Source organism: Neopsephotus bourkii, unplaced genomic scaffold, assembly GCF_033783945.1.
Source record: "Neopsephotus bourkii isolate Nb327-2 ecotype Australia unplaced genomic scaffold, CSIRO-AGI_Nbou_v1 NB_1760, whole genome shotgun sequence".
NCBI lineage: Eukaryota > Metazoa > Chordata > Aves > Psittaciformes > Psittacidae > Neopsephotus > Neopsephotus bourkii.
In genome coordinates this window covers 4,278,624-4,296,786 of record NW_026902234.1, presented here as the reverse complement: position 1 = coordinate 4,296,786, position 18,163 = coordinate 4,278,624, and the positions used below count along the sequence as shown (strand labels likewise).

At 42.4% G+C, this 18,163-nt stretch overlaps 1 protein-coding gene across 9 annotated transcripts in view; it reads right to left on the bottom strand.

Moving 5' to 3' along the window:
* Window positions 1-795: 795 nt before the first annotated feature.
* Window positions 796-18,163, bottom strand: part of MAP4K4 (mitogen-activated protein kinase kinase kinase kinase 4) — a 165,456-nt gene continuing 148,088 nt past the window's right edge. For all 9 annotated transcript variants that reach the window (XM_061377633.1, XM_061377638.1, XM_061377635.1 and 6 more), the window contains 6 exons: window positions 12,314-12,448; window positions 9,310-9,410; window positions 8,409-8,558; window positions 7,458-7,617; window positions 4,808-4,947; window positions 796-4,093 (listed from right to left, as the gene is read on the bottom strand). In XM_061377633.1, coding sequence (XP_061233617.1) covers window positions 4,010-4,093; window positions 4,808-4,947; window positions 7,458-7,617; window positions 8,409-8,558; window positions 9,310-9,410; window positions 12,314-12,448 — 770 coding nt within the window. In that variant the 3' untranslated portion in view covers window positions 796-4,009. The remainder of the gene's footprint in view (window positions 4,094-4,807; window positions 4,948-7,457; window positions 7,618-8,408; window positions 8,559-9,309; window positions 9,411-12,313; window positions 12,449-18,163) is intronic.

Here is an 18,163-nt window from a genome sequence, read left to right as displayed (position 1 = left end):
AAGCGGAAAAGCTGTGGGGCTCAAGGATTTCAGATAGGAAGCAAGTGAAACCCTGAAACAGTTTTTGACTTACACCACACCCCATGCGTTCTGCAGATACAAGTGTGAGGAAAGGTAGGAGCCCAGGAATGCAGACTTCCTCTCCCTCTGGCAGAGACCAGCCTGGTCGGAAGGAAATGTCTACTGCTTATCTCCGCTTCAGAAAACAGACACAGCCCATGGTGGAAAAACACAGGCAAAGGCCAACGAGAACCTGGGCTGCACAAACAGCAGTTCTGCATCAAACCTGCTGAGTACTCAGTTTATGACTTGGAAAGCCTGAAGTTTTTTGAGCCATGCTTTTATGCCATGCAAGAATCTGGCTCAGGATCCCATTCATCAAACTCACTTGGCAATAAGAAATGCCACCTCTCAAAAACCACATGACTCAAAGCAATGTGGCAGGGGGGCACGTTCACAACACATACAAGCTCTTCTTTGTGCAACTTCTTCTTTCCGAACCACCACTACTGTAATGCTCACTAATGTTTCTAAGCTTTTCAATAATTTCTCTTTAAGGGGAAAACTGTAATTCTCAAAAAAGCAAATGAACCAGGAGACAGGGCTTTAAGGCAAAAAAAAAAAAAAAAAAAAAGAGAGAAAATCAAAAAAGCCCTCAAAAGCCCACGTTTATTGTCAAAGTCTCTAGAATTACGAGATTTGACAATAAGGCTTTTGCTCTTGTGATACATGCAATTAGGCAACATGCAGCTCAATTTCTGCAGCCAGGGGATATTCAAAATACTTTCCACATACAATAGGTGTCAATTTGACTTTATTTAAGGAAAAACGGGGAAAAAACAGTAATTTCCATAATACACAGAAGACAAGTTAGATAGCACTGCAAAAAAAAGGCTGAGTGTTTTACTTGTCACCAGTCTGCTTTGCAGCTCTACGATTAGTAATTTTAATGCAGTTTGTCATTTTGTATTATTGTTTAGCATCTTTATAATCAGCAGAGTTTGGGGTTATAAATCACAAAAAGTGTACTACTACTACTATGAAAAACTAAAAAACCCACAAAAATCACTTTCAAATAAACCATAAATATGTGATGCACATTAGTGTAACAAAACCATTTTTGTAAACATTTTCTCCAACATAACATGTGCATAAGATAAAAAATAAAAACACTGCAGTCATACAAGTTAGGGTTACTTTGACTTAAAGATACAGAAAATTATTATTTATTAAAGCTTAAAACTAAACCTAGGAGCTTTTCTTTTCTTCTTTGCTTACAGAAGCACTGTTTGAAGAGTTCGGTGTTGGTATATGTAGTGGTTTTGTAATACTGTTTTTAACCTTGCCATGTTGGCACTTCTGTCGAGGCAGAAGCTGCCAGGCAGGTAGCCCACTATAGGAAGGAGGTTTCCCCTCCCTGGAGCCTCAAAACTTCAACAGCACATATCCATGACCTGGGCATCCCTACAGTACTGGAGCATCTTCTAGGTGAATAGCATCAGCTTTCAAGGACTAGATTAAATTTTGACCACATAGCGCTGGAAGATGTAAATCACGCAGACTAACATTCGATCGAATCAGCTTTGGCAAACTACACTACAGGGCAGCTGTGTGATCACACCCATGTCTACCGTCACGTTGCATTTCTGAGTCCCCTTTAGTTCATTATAGTACAAAAGGCTGATCGTTCTTCTGGCTGAAAGCACCGGGCCCGAAAAGAACACATCCTTCACCTTGAACACTATCCAAAAGTCATACAATAAAGAAAAAAATAGTTCTAGGCATTCCTCCGCCAGCAAATGTAAGGCTTCCTTGAGTTGTGATTCTTTTTTGGGGGGTGGGATAGGGTGTTGTGTGCACACACACACGCGCCGGCGGTGCGCATTTTACCACTCGCTTTTCAACCATCTACGATGCTCGAAGGAAAGTCTTCAGCAGCAACGCTGATTGGGGTTGAAGGATTTACAGCAGTCAGATTTGACACCAAAAGGGTCTGTTGAGTCTGAGCTTTGCACACTGGGTGCTCGTGGCTCTTACATTGATTGTGTGAGCAGTCGCTCGAGCCATCGGCTTGACTGAATTGAAGAATACGTGTTTAAAAAGCCCTACCTGTCATGCCGTGAAGGAAAGTTAACCGCAGCAGAAGACAAAGCCCATGAAAACACTGAGAGCCTGTTCACTGAATGAACAGCTTAAGGCAGCTGTCAACAAAGTACCCCACCAAAGGAATTAAAACAAAGCAAAAAAGGAGTGAAAACAAGAAGGAAAGTGGCTGAATTTTGAATTAAAGGAATTAAACATAAAAGTGAAAACAAGAAGGAAAGTGGCTGAATCGTGACACTGTGCATTACTACAACACCAACAGATTATTATACACTCAGGGTTTCTCAAGTAATGAACATGTAGCCATTAAACAAATTATTACTCTCAAGACATTTATTACAAATGTCAGAAACTTATTCATAAAATAAAACTGACTTAAAAAAAAAAGGAAAGAAAAAAAAAAAGCCAGACCTGGGATCTTACATCTAAACACAGGTATACGCTGTTTTTATGAATAAGCAGTATTAACTACATTCTTAAAAGTTTTAGTGCATTGCATTCTTAAAAAGAAAAACATCACCGCCCCAAAATGTTTCCTACAACATTTAACAGTTTATAGAACTAGCCTAGTTATTTTTACCTGCCTGTTACTAAGCCCATGTGTTAGCAGAGTGAAGCCTCTGGTTTTAGGCTAAATTCAGATTTCTATTAAGGATGAAACTGGTTTTAAAAAATGCTTGCTTCACCAAATTTTGTAAGCAAATTACATTGATCAGTGTCTCACTGCCACATCGCTACCACTATTGCCCCGACGGACCACTCCCTCCTCCTGCTGAAACTTGCTATGCAATAACAGTCGGAAACCTTTCAATCTGGTAGTTTTGGTATTAAGATTAAATTAGACATTAATGGTTTTCATCTAAAAACGTATAAACTAAACCACCTCTTTTATTTTATGCATTAAAAACAATGAGGTAGGCACAAAAAATAAACATATGTAGTTTGGATTTTATTTCTATTTTTTTCCTTTTTTTTTTTCTTTTTTTTTTTAGTTCTGCGAGTGCAGACTGTGGTAAAACTGTTGTTGCACTTCTAGGTTTAAACAAAAATTAAACCTTTAACTGAGGCAGTGCTAATACTGTGACATAACCAAGTTCTGGCCTAACACAGAATCATTATAGAAAATGAATTATTTTTTTAACTTTTTTTTTCCTTTTTTTCTTTTTTTTTTTTTCCTTTTTTTTTTTTTATCATCTGCACATGTTTCAGGCAATACCTGGTACACAGAAAATGACTAAAGTTATTGGCCAGGCCAAAATAAAACTGCAGAAACAAAAAAAACCCAAGAATTCCACCCCGAGCCCCTTCCCACCCTCCCTGTCCCAAGAAGAAGTTATCCTAGTCACTGTCTTTCACATTTTATAAATATTAACTTCTTAAAACCTGCACCTTCCTCTTTGACCACATATTGTCACATTACAAAAAAGAAATGTCAATTAAATACAGTTAACATCACTAGACTAGATCTGCCCTCTGTTTCAGCCAGTCTGACTCTCTACACCACTTCTCACCTTCTCTTGCCTGCCTCCTGCCCACTCAACAGCATGTTCATGGTAGTCTGTTTTATTCTCCTTTTATTTCCCCCCCTCTCTGTTTCAACACTAACAGACAGAGTCCTTCAAAGCCTAGGAATCCTGGAGCTGAAGGGAAAAGAAGACCTGTAGCTTTCTAGCGTGACCCCAAATCTCAAAGACATTGTAGCACCTGATGGCAGTATCTTTACAGCACCAGCTGCCTCGCAGCCTCAGTTGAAAAACAAAAAGAAACCTAACACCAGCGATGCCTGCACACACATTTACACAGAGTGCTGCATTAGTGCAGGTCTGTACTCCAGTTGAAAGTAATTCCGAGTTATGAAGATCTCAGACTCTGGATGTCAGCAATTCCTCGCCAAATCCCACTGCTTCTACCAGCTCAGAAGAGAAGTCCTGCCAAGGGTCATGAAATAGACTTGACTGCTTCCACCCGACCGTACGGAGGCAAAGAAAACCTGCAAAGAAGAGACACTGGTAAATTCAACAGGTAGAAAAAGCAGTGGCTCTGATCTGCCTTCGTTGTCCCTGATATTTACAACACAGTTGCAGTGCTGTGCTGGTTCAGGTGGGGGTGGAGTTGATGTTCTGCATAGCAGCCTGTATGTGGCTAAAGAGTGCGGTCAACACACCAGTGTTCTGCCCACTACTGAACAATGCCTGCACAGCATGAAGGCTGTCTCTCCAGCCCCACACCCCTCAAAGGCCAGCGGGCTGAGACAGACGACCCAAACTGACCAAAGGGATGTCCCATGACATATATAATCATGCTCAGCAATAAAAGCTCAGGGAAAGGGAGAGGACAGGGAGGTGTGGAGGACATTGTGGTGGTGAATTCTGTCTTCCCAAGCAAGGGTCGCATGTGTAGAAGTACTGCTCCCTGGGAAGCGGCTGGACATCTGCCTGCCAAGGGGAGGTTGTGAATGAATTTCTTATTTTGCTTGGCTTACATGCACATCTTTTGCTGACCTTATTAAACTGCTTTATCTTAATCTATGAGGCTTTTCACCTTCCTTTTATTTTCTCCTCATCCCATGGAAAGGGAGGTAAGAGAGAGGCTGGGTGGGTGTTTGGCTGCTGGTCAGGATTAACCCAACCCACGTAACCAGGTGAAGTACACATTCATCATCTCAGCAACAAACTGGGGGGAGGTGGGGAAGGGGGAATTATACCTTGTCATTGCGTTCACACAAGAACTTGAGTCTTTGTGCCCTTTTGTGCATGAACACACCATCCAAGTGTCCAGTTTCCACTGATCGTATTTCAATAGCTTTTTCTCCCCAGCCCATAATCTGGTTGGATCGGATGTACGCTTTGGAAAGAAAACACAATCCGTTAGGACAGGCAGAGGGTAACATGGAGGAACTGAAAAAGCAGAGGAATATCCTGACACACTCTAGTTAAAAGTATGCATGTGCATATTACAAGTACACATATGTTCAGAGTGCTATTTCTGTCCTCAGCACCTTCATGATGCCTAAAAATACCTCCTCTTTTAGAAAAAAATCCCTGTGGCTTTTCTTTGTTAGTTATATACTTCTTCCCTGAGCATTCATGACACAAAGGGAACTTCACAACCTTCAATTAAATGGAAGGAACATCGAGTCTGGCAAAGAGACAAGCTAATTAGGTGCTGACAAGGAGAAAGCAGAACTCAAGGTTTAAATACTCTAAGCCAAACCACTCCAGTATGTCACCAGCACTAGCTCTGTGTCTTACGGTGTTACTTCCCTTCCTTGAAGGAGCTTGTCAGCAAAAACAGAGAAAGAGAAGAGGGGAAGTAAAAAATGAGCTAGCCTCCTTTAACAGGAGTAATACTTCAAAAACCTAATCTCCTTGAGAAAGCCAACTGGTCTGAAAAGTATTCTGTACATCTCAAAAGAGGTTCTTGTTAAGCTCTCCAAGTGGAAATACTGTTATTTGTCATAATGCTTTCCTTTGTGCACAAAGAAAGCAAAAAATCAAGCATTTTCCTTTAGGGTGTCACTGGGGAGAAACAGATTAGTAGTAGCATGAGGAAAAAAATCTGTTCTTGATAGCAGTAAAAAAAATCAAATAAAGGGGAAAGTCACCAGCATTATGAAAAGGTATATTCAAAAAAAGCATTTTGATGGATAGTCTTAGGAACGCTGCCAGAAATAACATATGGGACCTTAGTGAAGAAGAAGCTGTTGCCTCTGATTTGCATGCATACTTAACATAAAAATAAAAATAAAATGAAGAGGAATGGCTCTTAGCTAGCAAAATTAAAACATATTTAATTTTGCAATACTTCCTTTTTATAGACTTTTTCCCTATTAATTTTCTGTGAAATTAAATCAAATGATCTACTGCAGTACAACATACACCTACAACATAGCATGTGCCATCATACTGGAAGTTTATTTATTTTTAAAAATGCCACTAGTGTTAACTGGGCCAAATAGCTTCTAAAAATTGTCAGATGAGATGTTCAGATGATGTCAGCTGCCTCAGTGCCATTTCCTTCACAGGCACTCCAGACCCAAAAGGCTCTGCCATTTGCCAGCTGATAAACCCTGCTTGCTTTTAGATTTAGTCAAAACTTAGTCTCCACAGGAGTGAACAAGCTGTGCATGAGACTTCTTTAAATTTCCTCTTCCATTATTGTTTGCATTGCTCAAACAGGTATCAGCAGTCACCTCCTAACACATGTGTCCACTCCAAAGCACATACCCTGCAATGTGCTTGGCCCAACTAAAGGAAGGCGTGACTGCAGCCCATGCTATGCTCAGCACTGAAATACGGCAGCACAGGTGGCAAGAGGTTTCCTAGTGTGTACCTGTGTCCATAACAAATCTGTGCCCATTTTAGTACACTCATTTCTCCTACTTTCAGAAGTGCCTTATTTTGAAAGGGGGAAAATGTGGAAGAATTATCATGCTAGGATAGGTATGCAATCTGCAGGTGAATTTAAACTACATGATATTGATACATTGTTAACTATATAGAAATACCCACAATAGTATCTTACCATCTGACACCTTACAGAGAATCATAGAATAGTTTGGGTTGGAAGGGACCTCTGCATGTCCTCTAGTCCAACCCCCTGCAATAAGCAGAGATACCTTCAACTAGATCAGGCTGCCCAGACCCACACCCAACCTGGCCTTGAATGTCTCCAGGGATGGCACATCTAACACCTCTCTGGGCAACCTGTTCGTGTTCAATCACCCTGATTGTAAGAAGTTTCTTCCTTACACTTAGTCTAAATTTACCTTTGTTTATTTTAAAACCATTAACCTGTGTGCTATCACAACAAGCACTGCTGAAAAGTCTGTTCCCATCTTTCTTATTATGTCCCTTTAAGTACTGAAAGGCTGCAACAAGGCCTTCTTGGAGTCTTCTCCAGGCTGAACAACCTCAATTCTCTCAGCCTTTCCTCTTAGGAGAGCTGCTTCATCCCTCTGATCAGTTTTTGTGGCCCTCCTCTGGTCTCTCCAACAGGTCCCTGTCTTTCCCGTACTGAGGACTTCAGAGCTGGACACAGTACTCCAGGGTAATGACATTATACTGAAAGGTTTCCATAACTTTGTGGCTGTCTAGCAAATATTCTGCAAGCAACCTACAGAGGCCCTGGTGAGTTTTTCACTTCTGAACTTCACATCTTGCTTGTTTGGATTTGATTCTTAAAAACGCAACACAAAACAGATCCTTATGATTACTCTCTACTTTGCACAACTGGTTTTGAGGAATTCTACAGAACCGCTGCTTCTGAATATGAAGTTACCCCCTATGTGTGTCCCTCCTGTCCACTCATGTTCCCTAACAGCACGCTATGTATGATTCACCAGAGGCACTTACCAACTGAAGTTGGCATTTCTCCCCACTGCAGAACAACATCCTTGGTTATCCTTCCATATGTGTTGACGTAAACTCCTTCATCCTCGTAGCAGACCAATAGCTCCATCCCATCCGTGTTTGGGAGAATGATGATTGCGTGAGGTTGGATACTGCTCTGGATCTACAAAGGAAAAAGAGGAGAGGAAGCCTTTTGTTTTAATGCAACAGAGCCTTTTCTGGGAGAAAGGGCTGGGTGATTTTTGATTTTGGCTGACAGCAGAGTGGGGATTCACTCATTTCAGAAGTCCTAGCTCTGCTCCCTCACAAGCTAGACATGATACACAGTGACAACAAAGACCTGTAAACCCTTGGGGCACAAACCTTCTTATTTTAAGGCAGACATCTAAAACCAGGAAAGATTAACTTCTCTGTAGGAGTGCCCATTTCTTTCTATGGGCAGGAAGAGAGCCTGGGGCAAGCAGCCCAGACGCAGAGCTCAGAAACCTGTACTGCAGTGAACAGTTCTTAGGAAGGTGCATTGCACACTGCAGGACCACCTGACACCTCTGTGTACAATGAATGGAAACCTTGGTATCTAAGGCCACCTTGGCATTTGCTAACTCTGCTGTATCTCATCAGGGGGCTGTTGTGCCATTTTTGTACTGCCACCTTCCCTGCAGCTTCTGCCAGGCATTTGCAATGCAATCCACTTAACTGCTTCCCCTGAAACAGACCTGAATAGGCAGCTCCCAATCATGGAGACATATCACAAGGAGACGACAGAGGCACAAGCCCCTTAGCACAAGTGGCCCCATCTGCTCGGACCCCTCCACCAAATCCACCACTGCCAGCATCTGGCAGTAATCCACAGGGACAGCCTGACATGTTGGTTATCTGAGGGAAAGAAGGGGCAGGAAAGGGCATAGGGAACCAGAAAGAAAGAAAAACCCCCACCCCAGCAGTAGCTCTTACATGTGTTGGTAGATATATATCATAGACCGATCCTGAATCCACATCAACGGCATGGAAGCCAGCGCAGGAACCATAGATCACTTTTAGTCTCTGACCCTCTTCTACAGTGAGATCCACCAGCAATGGCTTATGTACCAATTCTCCAAATGACTGCGAGACAACCATGAGTGAGAGTTACTTTACTGCTTAGAACCACAGTAGGTATTATGAAAACATGCTCTAATGCACATAATATTATGGGTTTATTCCTCCCACACATCCCTCTGGACCCCCATCCACCAGACTACTGAAGCTCACATGTCTCTCATGCACGAGGACAGACTACTCGGCAACCTCTTGCATCTCAATCACATAACATTGTAAGCTATTCTCTGTGGGGGTTTCTTCAGTTGGTCTGTTTGGCTTTTTAGTAAGAATTGTTTTCCCCAAAGTTCAGGGCAAACTGACACTAGTGTTCACTTAAATCTGCACAACCAACAATAACTGGCTGTCTGTAAATCAGTCTGGCAATTATACCAAGCCAGATAACTTCATTCTTTCAGTGTTCAAAAACAAAAAAAAAATTGCAATGCCAAGTACAACTTAGAAACTTGGTCTGCTCAGATGAAGACATTTAGACTCAGTTCATTTCTCTCTGCCTCATGTTTCGTTTATAGAGAGATGAAAGAAACAGCTGTGATTTTGTGTCATTTAGATTATTAGTTTACGCTCAGTTACAATTTAGAACTTTAAGTGTACTGCCTCTAGAGCTAAAAACCCTCCTAAATTAAAATATAAAGTTTGTGGAGATTTACGGAATAGCTTGGAATATGGCTATGACAGAATGACAGAACATTTTTGTAAAGGGATAACTGCAAGTGGCTATGAGAAAATCCTATGTATGGATGAAATATACTGTTACCTTAAAGGCCATAAATTTATGGTATGGCTTTGGTGCCCATGCATAGACTTCCACAGAACTCTTCAATGCAATTACCAAGAACTTGATTCTTTCATATTTTACTGGAATTAAACAGAACAAAAGAGAATTCAGCAGTAATTCCAAAGTCATGCCAAATACTTCATGAAAGCAGAAAATTACAATATTTCTCCATACTTACATACATTTGGGTTTAGTAATACTGCATTTTAGGATTGCTAATTCTTTGTAGTTAAGTATTTTGACACATTTATGCCACAAAACCCCCTTACTAGTAACTGAACCTGTCACCATGTTTCAAATTACCTAGTCAGTATACACTTACTTACACTTGGTTTTTTTCCACATTAGACAGTGCTTACTCATCATGACAAGAAAACCAATTTTCAGACAGGGATATTTCCAATAAAAGAAGGCTATGACTGTGCCAGAGTGTATTGACAGTTTCAGCCACAGCACTGGCAGCGGCATTTTGAGCTGATGGCAAAATTCCCCAGGGAAGGAGGAAAAAAGGGAACTGAAATAAAAAGTTAAGAAATAAGTCCATTTCAAAAGCAAAAGGTAAATTTTAGAGCAGCACACTTTTCTTTGTTCTTAAAGCCTGAGATAACTCATCTGAAAACAGAACACCAAAGTCCACAGAATTTATCAGAAATAAAATCTCATTACACAGCTGATCCACAAATGCACAACTGTGCCTCTGTTGCCACATTCAAACAGCTGGCTAAATCAAACATCAGAAAAAGCTATTGCTCTCAGGAGGGGACTGATGAAATCTAGAAATGACCATTCCAGAAGCGCTTCTGGATCTGCCTTTTCAGCTGCCATCTGGATTTGGGAAGGAGCAGATCATGGGACTTCCAAATGTTGGGGTTTGTTAACCTATTTCTAGCACTATTTTAGGGGGAGGAAAAAAAAAAGCATTTAGATGACAATGAGAAACCTCTGGAGGTTTCTGCAACCTCTTTACCCCAAGTCTTGGGGGAATATGCCACTTTTCCAAAACAATAACTCCGTGCATCTTCACCTTCTGCCCATTTTATCTCCAAACCTGATTTTAAAACATGGCAGAAGTGAGGATCTCAGACTTGTGAGAAGACTTCTTTAATAAATACTACTTTAATGTCTTTTAGATATCTTACTACTGTACAAGCCTGCAGTAGTTGTCTCAGGGAAACAAAGCTGCTACTTGCTCTCCTACTCTGCAAGAAGGCAAGACCACCGAACTATAAGCACTAAAGGACTTGACACTTTTTCAACAGACAAAGAAAAGCCTCTCATCCTCCACAGCTGTACTGCCTGAAAAACAGAGCTTTTGTTCAGTCTTGTCTACTTTACAAGACTTCTTGGAATTTTTTCTCAGGGAAGAGGGGGTGTTGAACAAAACCACCTTCTCTGTGAAAAAAGACCTTTGATAATCCTCGTTCTTTGTGCTGGGTGCTATCTGGGAAGTCACCCAAATCTGAAGTTTCAAAAGAGCAATTTATCATTTAGAGGAGCCAAAAGTTGCCTGAAGCAACTGAGACCCATAAATACCACTTCACCCTGACGTCCAAGACCCCCATTGCATCAAAGAGACAAGGAAGTGATCAGTGCCAGCTGCCTCGGCAGCAGCCTCCAGACCACAAGTCCAACTATTGGCAGCTCATCCTTCTTGGGAACTGCAGTGCAGCTGTCAAAGAGGCCTCTCACTACCTGAAGAAGGCTACTGTACGTCTGTGGTTCAGAGGGAAGTTCAGTGCCAGGCTGCAGCCCAGGGTAACAAACCCCTCTTCATCTGGAAGAGAATGCTCTTTGTTTCAGATGCTTCCCTGCTGGAAAGCCTCCTTTCAACAGCTGTTAATGTATTGTTAACAGGCCACTTCGTTATGCTGCTGACAGCCAGGGGTGGGAGACCAGAGGAGTGCATTATTAATTGTTTTCAGGGTCAAGCTCCTGGTTCAGCAGTCACTTACTGCCATCGTTATTGATTACACCCCACTAGCAGGTTTTTCCAAGAGCACATGCATGACAGGAGGAGAGCTGAGCTCAGCTCGACTGCTGCTGTCCCACATTGACTGACGCATCTGGAAAGGAACTGAGCTAGCTCTTAGAAGAAAACCAAATCAAAGGCAACATCCACTGTCCATTAATATGCACCATGAAAGGGAAGGAGGAGAAAGAGCTCTTGGTTCACATCCCCACCTGCAGGGCAGCAGGCTCACTGCATATTCTGCTGACTGAAGGCTACATGTCTTTCACTAGTTTTGGTGGAAGTTTCTACAGTCAAATCCATTTAAACTACTTAAAACTACTCAAAAGCCACCTGCTTAATGAAAACACACTTCATCCCATAAGTGTACTGCAGTGGATCTGAGATGGCGTTAGGAAATTCTGTAAGCTACGGGGAATCAGTGAATCATCTTGAAGTTAAACATATGTTTCTTTTCCCAGATGCCTCCCCAAAGCTCATGCACTAGCTGGGTTTGCTTTCTCCTCCCTCTTTTTTTCCTTTTCTCTTCTCCCCTCTCCCCCTCAATATTTAAAATATACATTAAAAGAAAGACTTTTTTTCACTCCATGCCAGCATGTGACTTCATCACGGTAAAACTGTGAAAAGGCAAAACTGCTGGTAAAGAGAACAGCTGCTGGTTGACAAGAGTCTCTGTTACCTAGAAGGTCTAACAGAGGTGGTGAAACATTACTGCCCTCACTGTCCATATCAGCACTCTCCTGGAAGCTGCATCCACTACAGAAAAGAGACAGATGGGGATTTGCACCCGCTTCAGTTCACAGCCTAGCATCCCACTGTGAAAACTCTTCTATATTCATTTTAACCCAATAACCTGCCATCTATGCTGGTGCTTTGCCAGAAAAGTTCACCCTGAGGGATAGGGAACACAGCTAGAAATAAAACCAAACCTTAAACCCAGCAGCTACACACACTGCAGTTCCCTTTCCAGCCAGCTTTAATCCCAACAATTTGATTACTACATTCACTACTCACCAACTTTATAGTGCACACAGCCTTCCAAGTCGCCCACCGTTGTCCAGCCCTGTTTCTTTTCTACTTCAGGGTCGTTGTGAAGGATTTTATTTCTTAACCAGGACAAATAGTAAACTCGCAACTTGTTCTTCTTACCTGGACACAAAATGAAAAAGACTGGTTTACCTCCATAGGAAGAGAAGCACAAAACCCCCTGCCAAAGCAAACAGAAAGCCCTGAAGAGCAAACCAAAATAACACTGAAGGAGAAACTGCTGTAAGCACAGAGATCTCCTTCAGTTTTTACATCCGCAACAGCTTTACTCCAGACTCCACCCAAGCACACACTTTCTTTATGATCAATGACAGAAACACATGGCAATGCCACATGAACATAAAATGACAAACTCAAGTGAACAATTCATCAGTTGTCTGATTCTTAGGACCCAAAAGAGTTCTATCAGAAAGGGTAAATACTCCCATACCAAAAGCACCAGAGAGTCATGCACTGAGGTTAAAAATCTCTATATAGCTGAGTCAGAATGGCTCTTTTTCACACAAAACTGTAGGAGAGCAGCAGGATAGAATTTGAGGCCTGAAATTATGTACACAGCTATCAGAAGAGAATAGGATGAGTTGGAAGGGAGGCAGCAAAAGTGAAGAAGAATATGGGGATGAAATGGATTTTACCCATTCTTCCCAGTTAGTGACCAGGACATTTCCATTATCATCCTAACACAAACTGGTCAAGTTTCATTAAAATTAGTCACTGTTTCCCCGGTGGAATTGTGGATTTCCTAACAGCAGCACTAAAAATTTCATCACTGAACCACTTTACACCACTTCTGTTGTTAAGGAAAAGCATACAATATCTGAAAACGCAGTGAGAGAATTTCACACAGCCCATGCAAACTTCACCCGATCGCTAAAAGCTGATGCCTGCTTCATCAGCAGCCCTTCCCTTGTGCTGCAATTGGTGTAATACTTATCAGGCTGCACACAGGAACTGCAAGAAGCGTTTCTTCTCCACAGATGAGAGAATCTACTTGCCCAGGCTGCCCTATCTTCAAGTGACAATGCATCTGCTGGTCATCAAAATACAGCTCACACTCTTAATATGAGAAGTGCTCTTTGAATGCAGAGCAAGGTTCATGATAAACTTTATCAGTGATTCTTTAACAACTAATGGCCTACAAAGCATTTGCTGAACTAGCAAGAGGGTGGCTTTACATGCACATACTCAAAGCTTGCATCCTCCTTTCTCCAGATGCTTTGCTGCCCGAAGCCATTACAGTGTCACAGATGAAGCTGAAGGCAAGGAAGAGAGATCATCCCTGCTTTGACTAGGAGCCATTTCATAAGGCTGCATGATGTTACTGCATGAGGAAGGAAAGGGGCCCCCAACACAAGAGGGACGTGAACCTGCTCAAGTGAGTCCAGAGGAGTGCCATGGAGATGGTCAGAGGGCTGTGAAGATAGGCTGAGAAAATCCGGCTAGTTCATCCTGGAGAAGAGAAGGCTCCAGGGAGACCTTATATCAGCTTTCCAGTACCTAAAAGGGCCTACAGGAAATCTGGAAAGGGACTTTTTATGAGGGCATGTAGTGATAGGAAAAGGGGGAATGGCTTTAAATTGAAAGGGTAGGTTTACATTAGACATTAGGAAGAAGGTCTTCACTATGAGGGTGGTGAGGCGCTGCATAGGTTGCACAGAGAAGCTGTGGCTGCCCCATCCCTGGCAGTGTTCAAGGCCAGGCTGGACAGGGCTTGAGGCAACCTGGTCTAGTGGAAGGTGTCCCTGCCCATGGCAGGGGGGTGGAACTGGGTGAGCCTTAAGGTCCCTTCCAACCCAAACTATTCTATGGTTCTATGAAACAGGAGATGCTGTCAGGGACCCAACTTGTCAGTGGAGTAGCTCCATGCTACTGCTTCTCCAGCCATGATGAGGCAACAAGGTGAATGTGTACTGTATTTTGCAGCCCTTAGAGCTGAGAGAAAGACAGCTGACCTGTACAGCAGTCAGTGCTGAGCTGGCCAAGTGACACTGTACTTTCTATGCAGCAGAAAGCCATGAGCTGTCAGGATGGTCCACCCAGCAACCTGCCAGCCCAATCCAGCTATAGATTTTAGCTGATGTCTTTGTCTTTGAAGTTTTCACATGATGCCTATTGATGGATCAGTTCACAGCTGACTGCTCATCTCAGGGATGAGCGCACAGGGTCCGGGGATACTGCTGCAGCAGGAGATGAAGCCCAAGCATTGAGACCATCCTGCTGTGCCCAACCAGCTCCACACCGGGGTCCTGGAGCTGGCACAGAGCCCCAGCCCTGATGGCAGAAGATCCCCTAACAGAGCTGGGATCCTTGGGAAAATCAGCTGCAGGGGTGGCACGTGGGGAAGCACAGCTTGCAAACAGGCTGGCCCCACGTTCTCCAGTGCTACAAACCATTCCATTACAAAGATGCACAGTCTGAAAGATCTTTTTACAATTACTTGGATAGAGAAGGGCAGGAGGAAAAGAGGAGGCACTTCTGAAGTCAAAAACCTGTTCACTCAGATTGAACTGAAAGTGGAACTGGAGACCCATTTTCAACTACTGGACCCGCTATTTAACTTTAAAAGCCCCTCTGTTCTCATGGCACTAAATGAAATGTGAAGTAATATTGTGCTGTCCTGTGTTTATCCCCACTACAAAAGTGACAGCAGATTTGGCAGTAAATGAGCACCCTGATTTATTGCCTGACTTCATATTTATTAAGCCGTGTTTCATAAAGGAATAAAGCCCCACCAATCCTGAAGCTTTCTAAAGATTTGGAAAAAGGACTAGAGTAGGAAACAATATTCCCAGGAGCCCCACATCTGACCAAGGAAAGGTCCTCCCCTGAACATACTGGGAACAATAGCCACAAGGGCCCTTTTAGAAACACTGAAAAACAGGGAACACAATCCAGACCAGAAGGCACTGCAGTTCTGGGCAAGGAAGAGCTCAGAGGTCTCCAGGTCAGTACAATGCACCAAATGTTTTTAAAGGCATGACGAGTCCCTGTCCACTGGGAAACAGACTGTCTCTCAGATATTTCCATGGTTTTAGCTCTCTCATTAGTTTAGTCAAACTTGAAGACTCAAAACAAACAATACACACGGGAATTTCCCAGCACATGGCTAACTTGTTGATTGGGTTTTTTTTGGTTCGTATCATGTGCACCAGGGTATTTCTCTCCAATCAGAAACATTTTCAAAACAACAGCAAAACATCTCACGTGTGTTCCCATTGTGTTTTAGTGTCTAGACCACAAGGAAAGTCACAAGACAGGAAATCCCTCTGCCTTTCAGCAGCCTGGCATGAAAAGAGAAGGACCAGTTACTGATATAAAGATGGCTGTGCGATGGACATCTTTATACCACTATACAGTGACATAAACTAGTTCTGCTGCTGTTAATGTTCATATTGGGAGTGGGGGAATTAGAGTCTTCTGCTTGTAAATCTCTGCTAGCCAGTTTAAATAGCTTTAAAAAATCTGGGTGTTGTTCTTCTCTTTTGTTTTGTGGGAACTTTCTGGTTTGTTTTTTTTTATCTTTGTCTAATTTTTATAGTATTTTTTATGAAATAAGAAACAAAAATCTGCTCCAGCCATCAAATGAACTTATCAGCCAGTGATTTCTATGAGAATTCCCAGCTCTGATTCTCCCACAGACATTATTTTGAATGTAAAGTCCCTTTTCCCATATTGAGTTTTGGGTTTTACTGTCACTGTGTTTTTTAATTATTAAGCAGGTGGATTCCAATCAGTTCTTCCACTCTGTTATCCCCTCCTACCTTCTCAAGTGCCACCATCAGCCAGTTGGGCTGGCAAAATCCTCCGTGAACCACAAGTGGAGCATGTTCTGTATACATACTGCTGCTCTCTTCTTCTGCATTTTTATGACTTTCAGCACTGTATCATTACCTGAGCAGCCAGAACTCTGTTAGCTTCTCAACAGTATGTACCGAAGAACTGATTAGCTACTCTGCTTTGACCTGCAAAGCTTTCTCATAGCAGCTCACTACCTCAGTATCACATGCTTTGCTGTCAGAAAGTTTTGTAATTCACATATAAACTGGGGAAATAATTGATTTCAGGTTTTCAGACTCAAGAGTGTATATTAAAAACAATTTCATGTGACAAACCCCTCAAATTCCTAACATGCTGCAACCTCCTTGTATAATGTGGTGACACCTTTCCAAACTTAACCACATCACTCCCCAGAACACCCATACAGCTGACTGCACCGTAGGGAACTGAACACCTCTCCCAGATAAGCAGTAGCATTCCTGGGACAAAGCTCAGGGGCAGCTCCCAGTCTGCCAGAACAGACCATTTGCAGAAACACAACCTCATTTCAGGGTTCCTAGTTTGCCTGAAGAGATGGAGCAACTCATTGCAAATAAAAAGTCACCAAGGGAAGTCCAGCATGAGGGAAGCTTCCCTTAAGAACTGCAGTGCAGAAGCCAAAATAGGGATATCAGGGGGAGCCTGGGCATAACAGCATCACAGTTTCACCAAGTATGTTCCCCCAGCCCTGCCTCTTAGTGGGCTGGGATACCTCTTCCCTGCCTTGTACTACAGCAACCTCCCATAAGACACAGGAGATGGGACAGAGATGAAGGCATAATCCAGCCAAAGATCAGCTGAGTCTTGAGGGTTAATATAGCATGTCTCTACAGAGGAAGCAACAGTTTTGAAGGAAGAAAAGAAAATGGATGTGTCAGGGTACTCGGATTGTGGCTGACACAAACGTAAATAAACTTAAAACAACGGAACCAAGATTGAATCATAGATGCTTGTCTGTGTAAGGTATGCTTCAAACCAACAGATTTTACACCAATTGGATTATACGGTATTTCTGTTTACGAGGTCTACTATAGAATAAACTGTGTATCAAAAAGCTTATATTTTAACGTACAGCACTAAACATCAAAAGGACACACAGCAGGTTGTGGGGGTTTTCTAATCCTCCTTGATTCATCCTTTCTTTTTAAAGATTTCACAGCATAACAGTAGATGAGAATGCAGCAAGCAACAAGCCAATAAAATACACTTCTTCTAGACAGAAATAAAGCCCTCTGTTGACAAAACCAGCATGGGCACAGTTCTTTGAGCCTGCAGTAGCACAATACCATTAATGCATTAAATTGCATTAAATTTTCTAGGTGTGCAACCTTTTGCACAAGGGTTGGGAGAGCCAGAGAGCTCCTCTACTGAGGGGTTCTGGAGCCTCACCAAATTTTTGGGCGGCTCTGAACAGCCTCACAGGGACCACTGTGAGAAACCTCATTTATACTTTTTGCCTGTCACACGCATGCAGCATAGCAAAAGCTGATTTCACAAACAATTCAAAACAAAAGGAAGATAAATGGCTGAATGACACCTGTGAAGAAAGATTAACAGTGCACCACATCAGGTTGCTTAACAGCAGGATAACCTTATGCAATAACAGTATGGAGCCAAAGAGTCTGGAATCTTCAGCTTCATAAAACACATTTTTCCATCAGTGCACACAAAACAAACACAACAATCACCATCACCCTTCATCTTCCATTGCTTTTCCATCTACAGTTGCACCCAGTGAGAGTAAAGCCAAACGCTGCACCAATTTGCCTTCTCACACTGGTGATTTCCACATCACGTACACACTGTACTCCCCTCTCACCAGCACACACTCACTGCACATCCTTCTTATTTCCTGACTTCATGAAAGCATTTTCCCCCCTACATTTTTTAACATGCTTTAAACCCAAGTGGCGAATCATGTTTTGGTTAGAAAGAGGCCAGGGTGAAAGTAATCATGACAGAGGGAAAGAATGCCATTTCTACAAAGTTCACAAAGCAGTA